Consider the following 18,252-nt stretch of genomic DNA (forward strand, 5'->3'; position numbering starts at 1 on the left):
AGGGTTAGGGGTAAGGATTAGACACTGGGAAAGGGTTATGATTACTCACTGTGGGAAGCATTAGAGTTAGGCTTCAGAGGGGGTGGTTAGGATTAGGCAGTAGAGGGGGAGGGTTAGGTTTAGGCAGTGGGGAGGGAGGGATAAGGTTAGGTGGAGGGGGAGGGTTAAGATACCTGCCAACAGGTGTCAGTATCCTAACGCTGTTGGGATGCCAGCATCAGGATTCTGACCACCGACATCCCGATTGCCGGCATCCCGTATCCAACCCGATTAAAAGCCTTGATTGCCAGACCACCTGTGAGAAGCTGATAAAGGGTGTATAAGTTTCTGTAGTCAGTCTGTCACTGTCTGGGGAACAGGTCAGAGGCCTGTTGAGAAATCCTGTGATTACTGAATGTAAGTTCTGTGTTTAAGATGTCTGTTCTGTGAGAGGGACGTTAGGTCCTTCCAATCTGAGAGAGGGAATCATTTTGTTTAGTTAGAGCCAGAAAGGCCAGGATTTACTTTATTGTTTTGTTATTTTTATGTTGGTATTAAAACTAGCTGCGGTTACTTGTACCAAGGCCCTGGACTGGTGTACTACTACTTGGCTGCTGCATGACAAGAGCAACCATTTACCTCAGGAGACAGCACCCTTGCCCTGATCTTGCCACTATGCACATACTTATATAAGAGAGAGAGAGAGAGAACGAACACCACCTGCCTAATATTTTGTAGGTCCCCCTTGTGCCACCAAAATATCTCTGACCCATCAAGGCATGGACTCCACTGGACCTTTGAAGGTGTCCTGTGGTATTGTATCTGGAACCACTGCATTAGCAACAGATCCTTTAAGTACTGTAAGTTGCAAACTGGGGCCTCCTTGGCTCTGAAGGTTTTTCCAGCACATCCCAAAGATGATTGATTGGATTGAGATCTGGGAAATTTGGGCGTCAAGTCAACACCTTGAACTCATTGTAATGTTCCTCAAACCATTCCTAAACCATTTTTGCAATGTGGCAGGGTGAAATATGCTGCTGAAAGAGGCCACTGCCATCAAGGTATTTTGTTGCTATGAAGGGGTGTACTTGGTATGCAACAATGTTTATGTAAGTGGTAAATGTCAAAGTAACATCCACATGAATGGTGAAAGGTCCCAAGGTTACCCAGCATAACAGAACCCAGAGCAGTAAGGTGCTTCTGCTGGTTTGCCTTCTTCCCATAGTGCATCATGGTGCCTTCTCTTCCTCAGGTTAAAAACACATATGCATCAGGCCGTCCACATGATGTAAAAAAAACATGATTCATCAGACTAGGCCACCTTCTTTAATTGCTCCATGGTGCAGTATTGAAGCTCATGTGCCTATTGTAAGCACTTTTGGTGGTGGACAGGGGTCAGCATGGGCATTCTGACCAGTCTGCATCTACACAGTCCCATATGCAGCAAGCTGCCATGTACTTTATGTTCTAGCACCTTTCCATCATAGCCAAAATTAACTTTTTCATCAATTTGTGCTACAGTAGCTCTTCTGTGGAATTGGACAAGATGGGCTCACCTTCACTCCCCACTTACATCAATGGGCCTTGGGCACTCATGACCCTGTAGCCAGTCCACTGCACACCGGGAACACCCCACAAGACTTGCTGTTTTGGAGATGTTCTGACGCAATTGTCTAGCCATCACAATTTGGCCCTTGTCAAAGTCATTCAGATCCTTACATTTGCTCATTTGTTCTGGTTCCAGCACATGATCTGCAGGAACTGTGTGTTCACTTGCTGCCTAATATATCCCAACCCTTGACAGGTGCCATTGTAACAAAATAATAAATGTTATTCACTTCACCTGTCAGTGGTTTTATGCTTTTAATTATTCATATTTAATTGATACTTATTTGACTTCCAAAACATATTAAATGCTTTTAGGTTAATATTCCCAAAATATTTTTGATATGGGTATTAGAAGTATGAACATTAGGGAAGAAGCATTCTACAGTGCAGTATTTTAGAGATCACCGTGCCCAAACTTTGAGCTTATTCTTGGGAAGCCAGAACTAATGGAAGCCCTGACAGTCAGTACAGTGAAACATCTGAGTCTGCTATTATTCTTGCAAAACATGTTGGAAGCCCAATATTTTCCAAAGCTGAGATTTCAAATTACTTCTATACAACTAGCACATAGATCCCTATTTTTGTTTCCTGTGGGGCTTTAAAGATAAAATTGAAATGTTGCTGAGTTTCCTAAATAACTCCCCCAGCTGGTATCAGACTAAGGTCTTTAATGCCTGGCAGACTATTGTAATCGAGTTACAGCACAAGATGTGATACAGCCATGATCTAAACATTCCCAACAATTCTAATGTCTATTAGGTCTCCTGAGTACAAAACTAATTCTGAGACATATATGAATTACAGCTGTAGGATGGTTACTATAAAAAAAAACCTAACGAGAGAACATAAATTGGGCATGCAATATTACACAAGAAGGATTTATTGTATTATACAGAATAATGCATCATGATGGGGCAGAATCATATAAACACAAGACAACATTTGCATTTATTTTATGTATGACCTCATTTCTATGTACTATATTTTGTTTATCCAGATAAATTAGAATATTTAGTGTATGTAAATGAGCACAATATTGCTTTCTAGTATTGGTGCAATCATGTTTATTTTTTAAGAAAATATATCTACACATTATTTTCAGTAGTGTAAATATCTGAAACATACACAAACTCCAATAACATTTTATGCCTTTAAAAATATATTTAAAGTTCTCAAAGACTATGTGCCTATTTTAATAATATAAAAAATTGCATTATATTGTATTTGAGTAAATGTCAAGATAATTTGTCATTTATATTGTATTCCCTAAGTAATTTTGCGAAAATTATGACATGTAAAAGACAATAAATACCAAAAGCAAGCAAGGCCCTTATAGGCAGCACAGTGTACTAATGTAAATTATGGCCAGACAACATAACTTGTCACAGAGGATTATTTCTGCTTAGTGAATCTGCAGGGGCCCCTTTGCTTCACCACTCAGCATTGACGAGAGAGAGCGAGAGAGAGAAAAAGAGAGAGGGACTAGCCATAGCCATTAGAAGCTACTGTGGCATTGATGTTTGAGCGCACTTCTGAACTGGCTTTTGTTGAGAATATCTGTGCAGAAAGCATGCGCTGTCCCAAATCTGCTGTTACTATGAGAAATGAGGAGCTGCTTTTAAGGTATGTTGTACACTCCTTTGTTTAAACGGTTGCTTTTCAGTTGTCCTGGATGGTCTTGGCTATAAACATGCTGTGTATTAAGTAGCTAGCTTTGCTGTTGAGGACTAAATTGTACTGTTTACCTCCACAGCGAAAGCTGTTTTTATCCCAGGGTCACTCAGAACGGACAGCTTTAAAAGCCCAGCTTGCTCTTCCTTTATCTTTCCATTAATATGTATATCTGTTCTTTGTTAGCTACAAAAATAATCCCAAAAAAAGGTAGGGCTTCAGACGTGAGAGCTTTAAATACTATTTTAAGCTGGACTTAGCCTACCTAAACACAGTCATCAGGGTTCTGCCTTGTTCGGAGCACTATATATTCATTTGCTCTTTACCGGAGCTGGAGTTGACCAGAAAAAAAAAACTGTTCTGCAATTTCATATTTAAATGCCGGAGAATTGTATGTGAACTGGCATCAGGCTCTGGAAAAAAATCAGTCTTTTGTTTATTTGTTACTAGACGTTGTATCGCTGAATGCATCTTTGCTGTTGACAATGGGACAGTCAAACAATGGAGCTGTCAAAGTAGCTTAATGCATGTCTGGGGCACCATTTTCTCCCCCTCATCCCTTTTTTATTATGTCTCCACTTCTATAATCGTGTTTGTGCAGACTAAATGTCAGCATGGGCTATTAAGTATTGGCTGCTTGTTTAATGTTTTTTTTATTTTGCTAAATTGCTATCCTCTGTTAAGCCATACTTTCTGTGTTGCAGTTATGTCTTCTGGATTACATTACAGATTTATTGCTAACCCCTTCATTAGTTATGCAGAAAAACTTATTGATTTCAAGGCCTTTAAAACTGTTTGAAATGACAGCTCCCTTGTTCCCTGAAATTTTTCAGCCAAATGTTATGGCCATGATTTCAAGTTTGCCATACTTTTAGGAGGATGCTCTACTAATAACAAACATAAAACATGGGTCATGTGTTTTATAGTGCATCGTACGTGTCAGGTCACTCATTTGCAGTGTTCAGCTAATCATGACACTGGCAGAAAAGTTATTTTGAAATCCGGTTTCACAACAGTTAAGTGGGATGATCATTCAGGCATACTGTACACATTTAAATAAAACATTCCTTGTGAAGAATCAGGAGAATTATTTATGCTTCTGGCTTTTTACTAATCTGCACATTTTTACAGTGCAAGGAGACCAACCGTACACTTAAAACACAAAAAAAGATTAAAGTGCATGATGACAAGTAGAGCCTTCCAGTTCTACTGTATAACCCAGATAGTTGTGCATTAAATTAAGCATTTATTTCAGCAAATGATGCCAAGTGTATGGATGGAATTTATGTGTTTGATAAATAAAATCTTCTTCTGAGTGACAGTTATCTCCTAAATAAATGCAAACATTCCCTTATATAGGTCTTTCATCCTGCTAAACATTATTTACAATCATATTGTGCCTGAAAAAAAATATATCTCAGATTTGTTTGCTAAATAGCTTTAATGTGACGATTAAATGCTCTGCAACTCCCACCAGTATAACAATGCTGAATTTACAGTCCTTGTTTTTTTATTAGTATAAATGATTAGATATTATTTTCATTAGCAGTAGTATACATTATCAATTACTGTACATTCATTGTTTTTACACTTGTCATACATCTCGCATCATTATTTCTAAACAGCTTTTTGAAGCTTAGTATTGTGTGTAATGTGAAAGATTTTGACAGAGGGAAGCTGGGAAGCTTAAAACATTTCTGTCCCTGTATGACCCCAAAACAGTTCATGTTGTTTTTGAAATGACAACTCCCTTGATATAGTCAAGTATCTATCTATCTATCTATCTATCTATCTATCTATCTATCTATCTATCTATCTATCTATCTATCTATGAATGTAAACATGCATACATTGCAAATATAACTTTTCTTTGCAAACGGCATAATATATACATATATATATATTACTTATAGTTTTCATTGTATGTTGTTCATTGAATGTTTTATAGAAATAGAGTGTATTTTGTTTTCCTATACATCATGCTCTAGGTTTGTGTCTATTTTGCACTACACAACATAATTTCTCCAGCAAATATAGGGTTACACAAACATCACACATTTTATTTCGTAGCACATAAGAGCTGCTATTTATGCCATGCAAGGCATAATGGGTTCAGTTGGCAGCTGAAGAATGTATGTATGCACAATATTATATATATATATTTATATTTTTTTCTTGCATTTAATTCTTTCCTTTTAATACTGTAATGCATGTATACTTACGTGTGGCTTGGCAAAATTAAATATTTACAATATACAAAAGCTGAGCTCTGTATTGTTGTATATGCTTGTGTTCCCTCAGCACAGACAGTATCTCATTTATTGCTAGCTAGCAGCTGCTATCATCCATACACCATTCCATTGCCACCTACTGAGAGGGCGTGCAAGGTGGCTCATTTTAAAGCCAATGCAAATGCCACTTCATGAATCAGTCAAAAGATACTGCTGAGGAAATGAGACAGCTGCAGATCTCTGCTAAAGACCAAAGTGTCACCTGTACCCTCTGCCTATCTACCCTGGTTGGAATTACCTGGACTTAAGCCCAAATGTAACTGCTTTGCCATTGCATTGAATATCTTCTTTACCCTCATTGTAAGGTGTTTGCAAGCAAATCTGTCTTAGTCATAACTAATTTCCATATGTTCTGTGTGATTGAAGCAAATATATAGAATATATGTTTGCAGTGATGCTTTCACATAAAAGTGAGTATTCTGCAATAAACTAATATAATGAATGTTATAGACTGGTAATGAACATACATTATTCATTTGTAGTTAAATAGGTGCCTACTCTATCTTTCGTTCCTTTCTTAGACGTCTTTTTTTTCCCCCATGTGAAATTGTTCTATGTTGTTCTTAGCACATATCAGTTCATAGAGAGTACAGTTTTTATTGCTAAGCAGAGATGTGCACCTTGCTGCAATAACAAAGTGACCTTTACAGCCATAAGGCGTGAATAGCAGAAATTGAAGAGTAAAGTGCTGGTCAGACGCTAGTAAGCTTGTCAATATCTGTTGTTATGAAGGCAATGAGTTATCCAGTTCAGAAATTGCAGGAAGTGCAGTAGTTGATCCTTCAATGATTAGGAGCGACGAAAAGTGAAAATAACAAACCCTATCTGTGTCTGTAAGGGAAGGAAAATGATCTTGTGTTACACTGAGATTTCGGCTGCCTCACAGGGAATGACAGGAGCACAGTGTGTTTATTATGGCACTTGTTAAACAAATGTGTCCAGTTCTTTTCTTTTTTTTTCTAAATAACGTAAGCTTGCACTTTGTGCGAGCATTTGATCCCGCATGGCTTGCAGTGGCCAAAATAATATTAAGCAGTTACCTTAAATATTACCTCCAGCATGTATCTAGGAGGAAAGCCACTGCAATTTGGCACACCTTAGTAGCTTTTTAACCTCTTAGTTGTCGGGGGATTCCTTACAATCTGGCAAGAGATGAGTTAAAATGCATTTAGAAGGCCATTTTAGCCAAAGAAAATGCATTTTCCTACTGGTTTTGAACTGCAAGAGTTAATAAGAAGAATTAATAGATAATACATATGTATCACCGATTTTACATGCAGTGACACTTTTTATCCCATACTCTACCAGAATATTTAACAAAATGTCAAAAGTCGCATTGTCTTTAATCATATTAACCTTTAGAATATTACTCTTTATGAACAGGATTTGCTATAAAATTTATTGGAATTTTCTTGTCTCAAATGTTTACTAACATCCACAGTCCAGCATTTTGCATTATCATCATCATCCCATAATGTATGCACACATTCATTGTTAAATTACAATAAAACTGAAGTGCATCTGTTATCAAATTGAAGTGTATAAGATTGCAAACTATACCTTTGGGGCTCCAAAACAAAGAGGAACATCAAATTAATATTCATACCCAGAACTTTGCAGCCAGAGTAGATCGGGTGCGGATGCTTAGGAAGTCATTCAGGAGTGAATCAATACTAATTATTGTAATCAACGGGGTTAATTAGCTGAAGATGCTGCTGATGGAGAGTTCATTGCTTATAGCTCGAAAACACCTAACTTGATGAAACCTCATATAAAAGTGGAAGTTGATATCATGAAGAGAGAAAAAATCATTTTCAGAAATGGAAACAACAACTTCTGTATTGCCATATAAACAGGGCGATGTATGCGACCCACTTCTGCGGTGTAGTCACTGTAAAGGAATTGTCAAATTACATTTTTTCAAATGCTCTGTCTAACTCTTGATTCTAAGCCATGAAGTATTGCTACAAATTATGTCCACTGTGCATATGCAGACTTCAGTGTCTCTAGAAGCTGATTCAAATAGAGATTTCTACAGTCAATTTACTGTACAAATTTGATTCATGTTTTATATTACATTAAGTGAAAGCAACAGAACGTTGTGTGTGTTTATTGAATTAAATAAAGTTGCAGCATACAGATAGCACAGTTTAAAAAAACAGAAATCACAGTGTGCAATGTTCGTATTGACCTTATGTTTGGTTTTACCAACTGTAGCCTTAGATAGATATAAGTTCATTAGTCATTACATTGCTATGACATCCTGTTGAATTTGTAAGTACCTTCATACCTTCATCTCTCATCCTGCTAATATATACAGTGTCAACCATTTCCTTTATATAGTGGAAGAAAGCAACATTCCCTGTGCTGTGCATATAACATCTCAGAAGTTTCATTTCACATACCGATCCATGGAATGATCATGTATAACATTGTAGTGCTCCAGCTTTGCTCCAGTTTATTGCAAATAAATACAGCCTGGGATTACTTCATACCTTGAGAAAGGCCCAAGAAAATGTGCATTTAAAAATTCACCAGGGATCCTGTTTCTTTAAAGAGCGAAAACAAATAACACTGTGACAGTTGTTGATCTTGTTTGCATCGAGGTATATGCCATGACCCGGTAAACCGATTTATACAAGTAATACTATAAATATGTATACCCAGAATTCCCACGGGGCAGGCTGCAAAAGTAGAACTAGGCTGTGTAAAACATTTTGTGCTGTCTCTAGACGATAAAGCATCATTGTGTTCTTATTCAGTATGAAATGCTTTTAGTATTTTAGTTTTTGTTCTGCTGGGAGAAAGCCTTACTGTGAGCTTTCAATGACCATCACAAAACAGTATTTAGTTAAAGCCTCTCAGTTGTCTTTCCCATAATATGTATTGAAATCCATGTAGCTAGAGCGGAAGGATATCCCCACCCCCTGTCCCACCATTACAAGCACACACTTTACACATGCACACATCAATATAATATAAGAGAGAGGGAGAGAGAGAGAGAGAGAGAGGGAGGGAGAGGGAGAGGGAGAGGGAGAGAGAGAGAGAGAGAGAGAGAGAGAGAGAGAGAGAGAGAGAGAGAGAGAGAGAGAGGGGGGGGGAGGGGGAGGGAGAGGGAGAGACTGACTGACTGACAGCAGAAACAGATTTTTATTCTCTGGCAGATTCCACCACATAATATGACGATTTTTACATAGAGATATAAGGGACATTTTGTCATATGTAATTACAAACAGAATTACAGTAGAGCACAGATCAATGAAGAATATCGGAGAAAAGTTGAAATCGTATAATCTAATACATTGTATGTGATTGTATGCATGCATTGATTTACTGAAAATATTTGTGTAATGCTTCAGCCGATGTTAATCATTTGTCTTAGACTGTAATCGGTGAGAGACTTCTAAATGCGGTTATTGTAAGAATGAAATATGTGATATTTTACTCCACAATAAGCATTCAGATCCCTTGTTCCTGATCTACTCTACATAAGGCAACATGTTTTATTGCATACAACAGGTAGACATTTACATGGAAAAGACGCTCTGTGTCACATAGAAGCATTTTAATTTGATTCTATTTAAGAAATATTACTACTTCTAAGCATTGGAAATGTAAAAAAAAAAACAGGCATGGGCTACAATCAATAGTAAATAAGTAAACATATATATTTATTCATTAAAAAATAAGGGTAATAAACTAGTCAAGGTAGATTTGTTTAATAGATTAGATTCTCAGTTTATTATCCAAGCAGATGTAAGAGCTTTGCTGCTACACTTATATACAACTCCTTCTTGTTAATTTACAAGAGATAAATCTCTCTCCTTTTTTAACATAAATCCTCGTGCACCATAGCTGTAAGTCATGCTTACATAAATACAAGTTTGATAACTGTTTAATATAAAGATTAGGTACAGATTTGTTCTCATACACCTGGCATCTATACACCCTACAGCTCGAGACGGCCAGCCTGACTCAGCCACACCAACAGGTGTAGCCCAAAGTCTTTTACTTTAAATCTTGCATCTTATTCACATCACAGAAGCAGCAGAACACAACTGTACTAGAGGCACTGGATTCAGACTGTAACAGCACAGGAATTAGTTTTAAACACGTACAAAGTCGCAGATGACGCGCAAGGAAATTTGGTGTGAGAACAAACTGCAGCCGCTGTAGCACTTCGTAGATAAAATCAGACTCATTTGCACACCGATGTACAAATGTCACACATCAAATTGATCAGTGTATTCAAACAAAGAGTTTTGGCACTTCCAGTTGCTTTATAAGATGCACATTTTGAGCAAGAAAGACGCTCAGTGCGGCCAAGTCGCCCGGGACCTGGAGCGCCAAGAGGGACTGTTTGGGGCAACTGTAGCCACAGTGTATGAGGACACATAAGTACAAAGCTAAGTCACTATAGCTTTTTTGTGTAAAGCACTGTAACTTGCAGTATTTTCTTACTATGTCACAAAAACAATTACACTTTGCCTCCATTAGTTGGTTTATAGCTGATGTTTAGTATATGGCAACCAAGAAATAAAAGTGCCTAGTGCATTCCCAGTAAATTTGCAGACACCTGGTGCTAAGGAAAGTTGTAAAATAGATTTTAGTTTGGTTTACATGTGAGATAAACTCTCTGTGAAATTGATAACACCCTACTCATGATGTCATGACAGATACTCTTCTGCAGGTGTTACTTTTTCTGTAGCCTGTTTACAAGTATTTATTTGTGTGTCATTCCTATAATAGGTAACTGGAAATGGCAGCCAGTGAGAAAGCATGTCACCATGCTTGGATTGACATGTATTATGAGGGCAGCATGGGCTTCTGGCACTTTGACCCGTTTCTTCTTGACCTGTACAATGATGGACTATATAGGATTGTGAAAAATCATTACAGCTTATGTGTCTGTTCCGACACCTCTACAATGAGATAAAACCTGGAAGCTTTCTTTGCAATATGTCTGAAATGAACTTGCTACAGTTTCTGGATGCGTAAGATAAGGCACTCATCTGAATCGGCGGAATCACATACATAGGCCATGAATATATTTACTCTCTGTCGTGTAGACAAGATGCAGTAGATAGATATATCCTTTGGATTTCAATATGTAAACTTGTATTGGAGGGTAAAGCTCACATCTTCCAACAAGCTTAATGCCTGCCGGAACACAAAAATATATGAGGAGGTGAAAAAATATAAGAATTTATTTCCATTTGTATAAAACAAATGCATTTACTTTTTATTTAGAGAAGTAGTATATCTAGAATAGGCTACCTGCTAAAGAATAATTAAATCATATGAATATTAGTCCAGGACAAATGAAAACAAAGGGGCCAAGACCGTCCATTCTCTTATGGTCTGAAGTTTTTATAGCCAATTTTGGCCCTCCCACTAGATCAAAATATCCCAACACTTTTAATGGGCTTATAAATAGGAATAGAACAGTTTCACACTTTCACACTTGCTTCTTTTACTCTAAATTGTGTTTAGACATCCAACCAATTAAGTACCTGACCAGACTCTAGAAGCTGGAAACATATTACACCATGCTAGGCCTTTCCCAATCACAGACAGGCTGACCACGAGCAGGCTGGTCTTACCTCCTGGCTGAAATGCTGAGCAATGTGATCTATATCTAATATAGCCTCACAGCTCTCTGGTCAAGTTGGACACATCTGGGCTTTCTGTAGTCAGGCCAAGCTGCAGGAACAGATGGTAATCCGTTCATGTTTGATCAGGACATTCTGATGTCTGAATGTGCCAATTATACACTTATTATACACTAAAATGCTTCACTTTCCATTATCTGATGTGAAGGATTCATTGAAATCCTCTTCAAGTTCTCCATTCAAGGCCACAACAGCAGTCCGAGGGTGCTATCTGAATAGTAATAAACAGGAAGTTGCATAATTCTGACTTCCTGTAAACCACATTCTCAGTTATTGCTATAGCACTTATAATGTACAGTACCCCATACATAATGCACCGGTCTCTTGTGAAAAGAATAGACTAATGCTGTATGTATGGATGAAGCACCAGCATTTATACCAGATTGTTACATTAATGAGATGATCTAAGATCTGTGCCCTTTGGTAACCTGAAATACGTCCGTAGGTTATATTATGAGATGTGAAAATGTTCAACACTGTTTAGCACAATATTCGTATCATTACATATTTAACCCAAATATTTGCGCATTTCACCTAATATACCATACCACAAAGCAGGATGAATTCACCACCATCGTCCCAGGTCTATTTATAGATTCTGTGCACTACAAATGTTTAAATACAGGGAAGCAGAGGTGGAATTTGGAGATTAGATAGCAGGACCGTCACACCTCTCTGAAAAACTTATTCTACTGCAACATTTGATTAGCACAAAATTTCACAATGACTTCACTCATCTCTAGGTGATATCCTTAGGTTCCAACCCCGTTCCCTTACATGCTCTGTAAAATGATAATTTTACTCAACCTGCAAAATCTAGTAGACATTGTTAGTTTTCCTATGCTACTTTCAGTCATGTGTGATATTTATTATCATTTATTTATAAAGCACCCACATATTATGAAGCACTGTACATTGAGCTGAAAAATGTACAATATATAATAATAATATCAATAATAATTCACAAGTAATAAAACCTAATACCTAATAGTGATGAGGATCATTTCTAATGTAATACCCAAGCTTACTGTGCACAAAAGTATGTAGTTATCAGACCGGCAGACGGCATGCCGCCGATCTGAATCCCAACGCTGAATGTACAACACGGGACTTAAGATAGGCGTTGAAATAACGACGCCTATCTTAAACCTAATGCCATAATCCAGAAGGATGCCAGCTCGAACGAGTTAAGCCTGGGGCGCCCTTAGCTGTTAGCCGCGCCAGGGGAGTGTTAAGTTTAGGCAGTGTAGCGGGGTTAGGGTTAGGTTTTGGTGGGGGAGGATAGGATTAGGCACCCCTAGGGGGGAGGATTAGGGTTAGGCACCACTGAGGTGGGGTGGTTAGGGTTAGGTACTAAGGGGGAAGGGTTAGGTTTAGGCAGTGTAGCGGGGTTAGGGTTAGATTTTTTGGGGGGAGGATGGGATTAGGCACCCCTAGGGGAGAGGATTAAGGTTAGGCACCACTGGGGGGGTTAGGGTTAGGCACTAAGGGGAAGGGTTAGGTTTAGACACGAAGGGGGGAGGGTTATGTTTAGGCACAAAGGGGGGAGACTTAGGTTTAGGCACTAACAGGGAGGGTTAGGGTGTGGGGTGGGCAGGGGTTAAGGTTAGACTGCAAAATGGGAGGGTTAGGGGGAGAAGGGGGAAGGGTAAGTATACTTACCCGACCCCTGTCAGGATACCAACCATAGGGATGCCGCTGTCTGGATTTTGACAGGAGGCATTCCGACATCCAGCATTACATACCAATTCTGTGTTCAAAACAAGATTTTGAACTAAGATAATATTGTCTGTTTTTAAGGCAATATACAAATTATGATTGCACTGATAATATTTAAGTCCAATGGCTAGGAAACTTATTTTTGTCAGTTTGTGGCCTAGGATTGGCCATTACTCACCTCAGTGTAGGCTTCCCATGACCTCTCGAGCGGTCAGACGCCAGGTGCGACAGCGAGTGACACGCTGAGGATTATGCCTGGGGTCTGCTAAAACATCCATGTGCTGCTCCATGATTTGGTTCCTGCAGTTGCCGCCATGGACGCAGCCATGACAGTCTACATCACCTGAGTAGCCCTTTACCCAATGGTAGCATTGATTGCTGTCAACTGACACTATCCTCCAATGCTACAATAGGAAGTTGCCTGTACAACATCATTACTTCCAGTGAATACTTGCTGTTGTAGTGTTCCTGGTTCCAAGCTCTTTTCCTCAGCGATATCTTCCTAATGTTATCCACAGTGTGTGTACTCAGTACGTCATCTGAGAACTATATCCTAAGTGTCATACTCCTGTGCCAGTTCTGCGTCTGGAACCACAGGGTGTGTACTCAGTACGTCATCTGAGTATAATCTCCCAGCGTCATCCTCCTCTGCCAGTTCTGCATCTGAATCCACAGTGTGTGTACTCAGTATGTCATCCGAGTACCATCTCCAAAGTGTCATTCTCCTGAGCCAGTTCTGCGTCTGGACCCACAGTGTGTGTACTCAGTACATCATCCAAGTACTATCTCCCAGTATCGTTCACCTGTGCTTACCCTGCGATTGTGTTCTTCCGTTTCCCACTTGTGCCGGATACCTGACCAAAGGGCCGTGACCTGCTTGCTGGGTGCAGCTTAAACCCAAATCCCAGTTGGAGGGATCACTGGTGAATACCTCCCAGTAAGTTAGACTCCACGCCTTTGGTCAGGTCTAGCCAACATCCGGTATTTGTGGATGAGGAAGGCATATATCCAGGCCCCGGGCCTCCAGTTCCTTTCCCAACCTGGGACCCCAACTTCCAATCCCTCAGTAGAGGATCTCCCTAGTCCAAACGTGACAGTTTTATTGAATTTTCAACTATTACAAATACACATCCTTAGTATTGAAGTGGGTACCAATAAAACAACCTGTAGTTAATCAGATCATTGTAATAGTCACAGAAGCAGAATATGAGTGTACTGATCTTGTGGGAGGCAGTGACCTGTATAGGTGAGGACAGGGTTTCATGTGACAAGGGCAGTGTGACTATGTGAGGAGAAAGAGCAGAATGGTCATCTCAGGCTTATGAAACAGTAAGAGTCTGATGTCAAACAAATATCTATAGTAAACAATGAAACAGTGTTTATTCATCTAACTTGTTTTTTATTTATAATTCGTAATTGATAATTACTATTGAATGTATTCTTTCTAATTGCATTACTATTGTCTGTAATAATGTTAGTAAAATATAGATAAGCTTAATAATTAGTAATTCATACAAAATAAGGTTAAAGTACTGCAGTCAAAGTAGTATACAAGCAGCCACATCCATTCCAAAAACCAATATGACAAACATTAATAAAGAAAACAAACAATATAATAGGTGTTATTATAAATAAATGCAACTGCCCTGTGACAATGATTAAAAATTATGTAAGATTGGAATGCAATCAATGCTATACTGCACAGCTTGCATGTATTGACAGCCTGAGCTTTGGTCACAGCCTTTATAAAGAATGCACATATGTAATCAGCCTAGGAGCATACCTTTCCAAATTGTTCATAATATATGAAAAATGATGTTGCTCCAGTTTTTTTTAAAACTGAGGTTTTTATATGCTTATCAGATATCACTGTAACGGTTTTTGATATAAAATGTAAATCATTTATACTAAATAATGGGTTGTGAGATTAACAATTTTATTGACAAATTCCAAGGTATTGCAGGAGCCTTTTAACACCAGGTAATATGTAAAGATATGAAGTTATCATCTAGTATGGCTGCCATTTAAGATTTCCCAGTTGATGTTTTTTTATATTTATTTTTGCAATTTGGAGCAACTTGCTTAAAGTTTACTAAAATACATTCCTCCAATTTTCCCCCACTGTGCCCCTGGCATTCTTCTCCTCATTAAACTGCTTAGCAGAGATTGGCATAGTAACTACAGGAAGAACCATTCGATGATCATGTCTGTGTATATGACAAAATCAGCAGGATGAAGCTAGAGTTTACTCATTCCCTTTTAATATTTTGCAACTTCATAAAGAGGTGCCCAGATAAAAGATCCTATACTTGTATTTTCTTGTAGATTCATTTACCGGAGAAGAACAGTCACAGAACAGTCACAGTTTATTTTACTACTAATGGCAATGGTAGTGTACGGAAGACAACCTGTTAGGATAAAAAAAAATTGCAGTAGGTTTATCTAGCATGCTGTGATAGATATTATAATAAAATAATTTCTAAGGTATTATTCTAAAAAAAATAATATACTTCCACCTAAAGACAAGACATGAACACAGTTTCAGCTTCTGCTGCTGACCGAAGGCTGCGGCAGAGAGATTGGAAGATCTCTCTCCTGCTTGAAAGCCTCCATAGGCTTAAAGCAGTTTACACCATCTGGGGGGCCAAACTCTGAAAAGCTTTGATGGTCGGAATACCGATGGTGAAAATGCCAGAGATTTTTGTTAAGTATCCTAAGGCCAACCCTCCCACCACACCCGCAGTGTAAACCCAACCCTCCCCTCTTGCAGCCTAACCCCATCCCTAATACTACTTACTGTTTAAAGTTGTCTGCATTTTGATCTGATGGGTTCGCACAGCTGATATAGTGAGCTCCAGGATTCTGACTGTCAAGATGCCGACTATTTCCCGGTACATAGGGGTCAGATTGTAGTCTCCATTGAAAATAATGGGGACTGCAATCTGCAGTGCTAATTAGCACTTTGCTGGAGATTTCTGTGACATTTCCTCCAATGTACCATTGGGTGTAGAAGGTATTACAGCGGCCGCATGCCCGACAGTGGTAGCCCGGTAAGGGTGAAGATCCCGATCATTCCTAAAATATTCCTAATTCTACCCCCTAACCCTAACCCTCCCTTAGGGGTGCCTAACCCTAACCTCCCCCCCAAGTGCCTAACCCTAATCCCCCCTCTAAGTGCCTAAACCTAACCCCCCTTCCCCGCTGCCTAAATCTAAGTCCCCCAGCCTAACCCTAACCTCCCCTGGGGGTGCCTAACCCTAACCTTCCCTTCCCCTAGCCTAAACCTAACCCTAAGTCCCCCCAGGATCCCTAAACCTAACCCTCCACCCCCGCGGCTGTCCTCGTCCAGCCTCCGGCTTGCCCTAGTTCGGTATGCCTGGTGTTGGTCTTCTGGCATATGGTTAATGACAGGCATCGAGTTTTCGACGCCTGTCATTAGTACCACGCTGGGATTAGAGAGTCTGGAAGCCGGCGGTTGGCATTTAGAACGTCGGTTTCCAGACTACATCCAGTACCATTAGTACATAACTACAATAAATACAATTATGCAGAAACTGCAGTTTCTACATAATTTTAAGAAAAGTCCCTCAATGATATGGATATCAAAGAAAAAAGTAGTAATCTATTATGTTAACATGACAAAAAAAGATTGCAATCTAATCTGTTACAAAATCAGATGAACCTCACCTATTTCAAAACATGTGTAATCAGGTTTAGCTGCATTACAACACACATTACTTTGTGTGCAGGTAATTTGACTTTCCTATCACCTATCAGGCTGCTATGTATTGCTTAGTTATTTTTTTTAGTTGTGGGATTGTTGGAATAATTCCTATATTTAAAGACTTGCTGTACTCTAGTACAGCAGAGATAACATAATATACGGTAGGTGATGTTTTAGAAAGCTGTGATTGGCCAGATGCATATGAGGTATGGAATTTCAAGACAATAAACAATGTTCACTATTTCAGTTCTATAGACCAATGTTTTGCTTTCTTCCTACAGTACATTAAAGGGGTTGTCCCAGAGGTGTAACTACACCCTGATGCCTCCACGCTATCAATACTTGCTGTAAGACAGAAGAGCATGCAATGGTATTGTCATTAAGACATGAAATCAATCAGGAATCCTGGTGCTCTTACATCATGCTGTACAATTACATTGACAAATATACTGGTGCCAAAGTTTATGCTCTGTTGTCTGCAACAATGGACGTAGGAGTTGATCCAGTTTTTACACAATGTGCTGCTATATAATCAATGAGGATCAAATAGCGCTGTCATATAATGGAAGAGTTTGGACTGTTTTTTCACCAATGAGAATGTGTAGGCAGTTCCACTACATTATAGAATCTATGGTGGTTACAGTGTTGCTATATAGACAGTTGTGGGGTACTTCAAAACTTTGCTATGTAAATTGCATTTACCTAGAAACCTATACACCTCAAGTTTATGTCTTGAGTGTGAGCTCCACCTCTTGGACTGGAACCAGTAGCAGAGACCTATGATTACATTGCTAGAAGCCTGGAATGTAATTCACATGAAATCAAGGTATGTAATGAATGCAGCATCTGATTGGAAACATCAAGCAACCAATTAGATGTCACATTGTATATTCCCCTCCCACCCTAGCAGAATGAATAATGGATAGCTTCAGTCATTTGGAAACTGACCTCATCTTTAGTCATTAGTAGCTATACACATAAGCCTTATGTCTACACATTAAACACTGTTACATTAATTATGCTGGACGCACATTTTTCATTTATAGATGATAGACCGTAAATGTTTCCTGTTTTCAGTATTCCTCATCCAAACCCATTATCTTTGCTCTTGGTTTAAGCTGTTATATTTACAGTATGTGTTCTCCTAAATGAATGCAACAGAGCTGATTCAGAGGGAACAATTGAGCAACACCAAGTTCTATAATTATTCACATTTAGTGGATCATTGATGGCAGTGCTTTTTTGTGGTGATACTGTACTCAGGGGTATTTGGTCTAATTTTTAATTCTTTAAATCCAGAAACAGGAAGAAATCAGTTAGTTAACTTCAGGAATTAATAAAATAAGCTTCTGCATCCAGAGTCTGGAAGCTGCTATAAATCTTATATCAACTTGTAACTTTAGGTGAGTACTGGCAGCTTTTTTCATGATTGATGGAATGGTTGTCCTTTAGGCATGGACTGGGCCTTAAAAGTGAGGCCTGGCAAACTGCACTGCCCTAGCTACAGAGGACTTCAACGTTTATTGAACACATTGGAATGCTCTCTCTATATATAGGTGGGAGCTGAGTACAGAGTTTATAGGGCCTG

The 18,252-nt window shown here is 38.9% G+C and overlaps 1 protein-coding gene across 10 annotated transcripts in view; it reads left to right on the forward strand.

Moving 5' to 3' along the window:
• The first annotated feature begins 3,088 nt into the window (after nucleotides 1-3,088).
• CELF2 (CUGBP Elav-like family member 2) overlaps nucleotides 3,089-18,252 on the forward strand; it is a 499,219-nt gene continuing 484,055 nt past the window's right edge. For all 10 annotated transcript variants that reach the window (XM_088468734.1, XM_088468733.1, XM_088468735.1 and 7 more), the window contains exon 1: nucleotides 3,089-3,210. In XM_088468734.1, the coding sequence (XP_088324860.1) occupies nucleotides 3,104-3,210 (107 nt within the window). In that variant the 5' untranslated portion in view covers nucleotides 3,089-3,103. The remainder of the gene's footprint in view (nucleotides 3,211-18,252) is intronic.

The sequence above is a fragment of the Taudactylus pleione genome, unplaced genomic scaffold (genome assembly GCF_031769625.1).
Source record: "Taudactylus pleione unplaced genomic scaffold, aTauple2 ptg000086l, whole genome shotgun sequence".
In the NCBI taxonomy this organism is placed as follows: domain Eukaryota; kingdom Metazoa; phylum Chordata; class Amphibia; order Anura; family Myobatrachidae; genus Taudactylus; species Taudactylus pleione.